The sequence below is a fragment of the Priapulus caudatus genome, unplaced genomic scaffold (genome assembly GCF_000485595.1).
Source record: "Priapulus caudatus unplaced genomic scaffold, Priapulus_caudatus-5.0.1 Scaffold1691, whole genome shotgun sequence".
Lineage (NCBI taxonomy): Eukaryota > Metazoa > Priapulida > Priapulimorpha > Priapulimorphida > Priapulidae > Priapulus > Priapulus caudatus.
This window is the reverse complement of record NW_014578752.1, coordinates 66918-72787: the sequence shown is the minus strand read 5'-3', so window position 1 is coordinate 72787 and position 5870 is coordinate 66918. Positions and strand designations below refer to the sequence as shown.

The following is a 5870-nucleotide window of genomic DNA, read 5'->3' as shown; positions in this document are numbered from 1 at the left end:
AAAAAAGACCACAACACAAAGCCAGGGGTGCAGAACGCTAGGTTCGATCAGATAATCCGCTCGAACACGCGCGCGCGAGATTGAGCGGAAGAGAGCAGGGTTGCCGCGTGGCTGGTGGCGATTAGTAGTTGACGAGAAGATTCGTAAGTTTCTCTCTCCGTGTCGATGTGGGGGGAAGCGTCGGGGATGTTCCCGCAGATGGTAGCGTTAGGTGGTCAGTCGATGAGAGGGGAACTCCGGAGAGGCGGGAAGAGTGAGGGGTCGGGCGCCGAGGACGATGACAGTTACGTCGTGAAGAGGTGTGCGGCACGTCCGAGGCGTGTGTGGCCCATCGGGGAGAAGAGGATACCTGTGGCGTGGGTAGAGGAGGAGGTCCCGAGAGAAGCGCTCTCTTATAGGGATTCTGAATAGTTGTGCTGTTGACCATCATCAGGTAGGGCATAGCGCGGCGCACTTGCCGTCGCAGGGTTGACCGACAGAAGGGTCAAGGGATGAAATGCGCGCGTGGTTGGGAGGGATGGGTTCTGTCTAGATAGGCTGGTCAAATGCTGGGCGGAAGGCTCCACCACTCCGACGTGGGAAAGCTGCTGTCTGCAGTGTGAGAACAGATGGGGTACGGGTTAACAAGTTCTCTTTCTCTCCTGCTCTCTCGTATCCTGCTGTCTCTTCTTCTCTCTCTCATCTCTGTCTTTGCTCCGTGCTCTCGTCCGATTCTCCGATGTCTTTCTGCTCTCTCGTTCGTTTCTCGTTTCGTCTCTACTCGTCCGCTCTCCGGTCTTCTCATTTCTTCTCCTCTGTCTTACTTCTCTTTGTCTGCCGGCACGAAGGCCTGTCTGTCTGTCTCTCGTGCTGCGCTGTGTTAATTATGGCTTCTGTCTTCGTTTTGTCCGACTGTATGAGTCGTGTCTGCTCTGTCTGACACCATGTTTCTCGCTCTCATCGCTCTCTCTCAACTCTCTCTTTGCTTCTCTTCTTGCTCTCTCGTTTCTCTCTCCTAGCTCTAGGCTTCTCATCTCCTCCGCTCGCTCTCCGCCTGCTCAGGCTCTCGCGGCTTGGCTCTCTGACCGTTCTCTCTCATATTTCTACTACCGTCCATCACTCCTCCTCTACCTCTTCTCTTCTCTCTCTTTCTCATCTGCTCCTGTCTCTTTCTCTTGTTGTCCGTGACTGTCTTGTATTCTGTCTGTTTTTTTGGCTCTTCTCGATCTCCCTCTGATCTCTCCGGCGTGCGTAATCTCTCTCTTCTCCTCCTGCTCTCTCTCTTCTCTTTCTCTCGCTGTACTCCTCTTCTCTCTGCCGCAGCGGCGCTCTTTCTGTTTTTTGTTGCTTCGCCTCCGTTTTACACGACTGACAATCAATCATCAACGCAACGCAAACAAGTTAAGTGCAAGCTAACAATCCACCAATGCAACCTACATGAAAAATCAATCACCACATCAATGAACTCATATATCATTCTGGTGACCGGGGGAGGGGGGGAGGCTGCCCACTCCTCTCGAGGCTTAGCTTGTGTAGTGTCTATATACAGGCGTGGTCAGCTTACGTGAATGGAGAGTGTGGCACATCTCGTGACCCTGGTAATAAAGAAATAATGGGGAATAACGCGAAGGTCACTGGTAAGATGTGGTCGGGAGAAGTAGTGACCGACAGGGGGACATCAGTTAAGGGGTTAAGGAATGGGTAAGCGGGCCCGAGTTCTGCTGAACACGGAGGTTATAAACACACTGTGGCGGCCATCGCGGCGGAGAAATAACGCACTAAATTATATAAGAAGCGTACACGGTAGTTTCATAAAATACAATTATGAACGTCATATGAACATTTATGATAACGTATTTATTGATATGTTCTTAATCTTCACCTGATCTATTCCTGTACGAAATTGTGAGACAATACATAGTAATTATAATGAATATATAATATAATATATTCGCGTGTCTGCGTGGCAGACCGTCGTTTGAGAAAAACTGCGATGGTGCGCCAAATTAAGCAGGTGCTTCTGCTAAAGATGGGGCTTGTGACTAATCGTAAATATATTATGCAAAGAATTCACATAGAAAATTGATTCTAATATTTTGGACGCTTGATATATATGGTTATACACACCACACACACGCAACAACGCACGATACACTGAACACACGCACGACACAGCGACGCGCACACGTATATATAGCTCCTGGTTAATATATTTAGGTATTAGCAACAAGCCCGATCTTTTAGGCAGACGCGCCAGTTGAATTTTAGCAGCACATGCAGTTTTTCTCAAAAGCGACGAGGCTTGACCCGCCAACAGCGCGCGTGACGCCGACTTCCGCCCGCACGTTGACAATACCGAAGTCCTGACTGTCAGCGGAATGGGCTGTCCCATCAATGTATGACACTGTGGAAGTGGCAGAGGTCGAGGCGCAGGGGCGACGTGCTGGCACACGAGAAGTGCGCTAGGGATTGGGCATTCTTTCTCGTCACTAGGAACGGCAGGCTGTAAGACGGAGAGAGAGGAAATGAGAGACTGGTTGGGGAAAGAGAAGAGAGAGAGAGAGGAGAGGAGAGAGAGAGGAAAGAGAGAGAGAGAGAGAGGAGAGCGAGAGAAGAGAGAAGAAAGAAGGGGGGGACATGAGAAGGCGGCTGGGGAGGGAGAGAGGAGAGAGGAAAAAGAAGTTAGAAGAATAGATAGAGAGAGAGAGGGGGGTGGGATATAGAGAGTGAGTGAGAGAGAAAAAGAGATGGATTAAGAGTGGGGGCAGGGAGAAAGAAAGAAAGAGAGATAGAGTGGGCGAGAGAGAGAGAACGAGACAGACAGACAGAGAGAGAGAGAGAGAGAGAGAGAGAGAGAGAGAGAGAGAAAGAGAGAAAGAGAGAGAGCAAGAGAGAGAGAGAGAAGAAACAAAAGAGAGAGAGACAGACAGGGGAGAGGTAGAAAGAGTCAGAGACTACTTGGAGTGGAGTACAGCGGAGTGGTTGACTTGAAGACTGTACAGTCAATTCGCCCTCCCTCGCTGCTGCGTTTCTTTAAAAATCGTTGTGACATTTACGTAACCATGTAATATTTTAAAGCGTAAATAAATTTCAAAATCTAAATCTAAAATCTACTTACCACATTCTTCGAACTTCTCATCTGAACCGTCCACACACTGTGTGATGTTGTCGCAAACCGCCCAGTTAGGGATATACTCCCCGCTGCCACATTCCCAGTTACACCACGGGTTCATGATAGCTGCCAACAAGAAACCAACCATCTTTGAATATGATCCCAAGTATGCGTTGAATATGTTTTTATTACTGTGCAAATCCTGTATGTGTCTACATATTTGATCAGCTATATGTGTAAATGTATGTACTTGTGCAAATCTGGAATATTAAAAAAAAAAAAAAACCATACTTCAATCTCACACCTTTATCACACATAGATGACAATTAAACTAAAAATAAACTACAAAATAGTACTACTGTACGACCTTAAACGAAACGACAATTTCTCACTCTTACGTGTACACCTTAGGTAGACGTGAACAGCTATACCAGTTATAGTGTACGCGTTGGTAACATAACAACGAAACCATAACATCTCAATCTCATAGTCTACCTTAGATAGATGGCAACTACTACTAGTACTAGTTTGCGCATGTGTAGCATAACATTGAAACCACAATACCTCACTATACTCAAGTGTCTATCACTAACTACCGCCCTGGAACCACTAAGTTAATAATACGCTAATACATTAATTAAGTATAAGTTAGTATATAGATACCAGTGTGTGGAACGCACTATAACCAGAGAAGTTCTACCACAGATAAGATTTTCTACCGGGAGATGGCGCCTCTACTACAAGTTTGTGAGAGGTCTGTATAATATAATGTCTATAATACGGTATGAAAAGATGCTTTTTCTCACTGGATTGTATATGTAATGTTTGATAGGGAATGACCGTTATAAACTTTCACTCTCTCTCACTCTCTCTTTTACTATCTCTCTCTCTCTCTCTCTCTCTCTCTCTCTCTCTCTCTCTCTCTCTCTCTCTCTCTCTCTCTCTCTCTCTCTCTCTCTCTCTCTCTAGGTTCACTAGGCTGGCTAGTAGACTATGATTCTGTTTCTTGTTTGCTCCCATCCTTTTTCACGACTCAATCAATCAATCAACCAACCAACCAATTAATCAGCTAACCAATCAACCAATCAACCTACCAATCAATCAATCAACCACTCAATCACTCAATATATTCCTTCGCTAACCGCCGATCGCCCCCTCCCTCCCCTCCTTTCTGCGTGTCTATATACAGGTCGTGGTCAGCTTACGTGATGGAGAGTGTGGACATCTCGTGACCCTGGTAGTAAAGATACTGCAGTCCGTACAGGTCACTGTAGATGTGCGTCGGGAAGAAAGTGCCGACAGCCGGACATCCGTTAGGGTTCACGCGGCGGTCACGGCCCGCGTTCTTGCTGAACACGAGGTTCATAAACCACCTGTGGCGCCATCGCGCGGAGAAGAAACGCACTAATTATATAGAAGCGTACACGTAGTTTCCTAAAATACAATATGACGTCATACTGGACATTTATGATCGTATTTAATGATGTTCTAATCTTCCTGATTATTCATGTAGAATTGTAGATCATACCATATATATATATATATATATATATATTCGCGCGTGTCTGCGTGGCAGCACCGTCGTTTGAGAAAAACTGCGATGGTGCTGCCAAATTAAGCAGGTGGCTTCTGCTAAAGATGGGGCTTGTGCTAATACCTAAATATATTATCAAGAATTCACAATAGAAAATTGTTCTATTTTGGACTCTTGATATATATCTTATACACACACACACGCACACACGCACGCACTCACGCACGCACGCGCGCGCACACGTATATATACATCTGGTTAATATATTTAGGTATTAGCACAAGCCCCATCTTTAGCAGACGCCGCCAGTTGAATTTAGCAGCACCATCGCAGTTTTTCTCAAACGACGGGGCTGCCACGCAAACACGCGCGTTGACCGACTTCCGCCCGCGACGTTGACAATACCGGAAGTCCTGCTGCAGCCGAATGGCGCTGTCCCATCCAATGATGACCATCTGTGGAACGTCGGCTGGGTCGAGGCCGCCAGGGGGCGCCGTGCTCGCACACAGACAGTCGCTACGGGCATTGCATTCTTTCTCGTCACAAGGCAGAGCTGTAAGACGGAGAGAGAGGGACATGAGATGCTGGTTGGGGAGGGAGAGAGAGAGAGAGAGAGAGAGAGAGAGAGAGAGAGAGAGATAGTAGATTTTAGATTTTTAGTATTTTTGAAATGTATTTACCGGTTTAAAATGTATCTACATGGCGGGTTACATAATGTCACCAACGATTTTTAAGAAGAAAACGCAGCAAGGCGAGGGAGGCGAAATTGACTGATACAGTCTTCAAGTCAACCACTCGCTGTTTTACTCCACTCAAAGTGCTCTCTGACTCTTTGCTACCTCTTCCCCTGTCTTTGTTCTCTCTCTCTTTTTTTTTGCTCCTCTCTCTCTCTCTTGCTTCTCTGCTCTTCTCGTTGTCTCTCTTGCTCCTCTCTCTTCGCTCTCTCTCTCTCTCTCTCTCTCCTCTCTCTCTTCTTCTTCTCTCTCTCTCTTCTCTCTCTCTCTGTTGTCTGTTCTCGGTTCTCTTTCTCTCTCGCCCACTCTATCATCTCTTCTCTTTCTTTCTCGCCTGCCCCCCACTCTTAATCCATCTCTTTTTCTCGTCTCTCTCACTCGGTGTGATCTATTTTCCCACCTCCCCTCTCTCTCTTCTATCTATTCTTCTAACTTCCTTTTTCCTCTCTTTCTCTCTTTCCTTCCCCAGCCGCCTTCTCATGGTCCCCTCCCTTCTTTTCTTTCTCTTCTC

General features: G+C 46.7%; 1 protein-coding gene across 1 annotated transcript in view; it reads right to left on the bottom strand.

The window, feature by feature from the left end:
• The window catches only part of LOC106817350, a gene marked incomplete at its 5' end in the record, with an annotated part of 7809 nt that extends 2631 nt beyond the window's left edge, over positions 1 to 5178 (bottom strand). Inside the window, 2 exon segments of the mRNA XM_014822008.1 lie at positions 4297 to 4464; positions 5031 to 5178. Coding sequence (XP_014677494.1) covers positions 4297 to 4464; positions 5031 to 5080 — 218 coding nt within the window.
• Between the last annotated feature and the right edge of the window lie 692 nt (positions 5179 to 5870).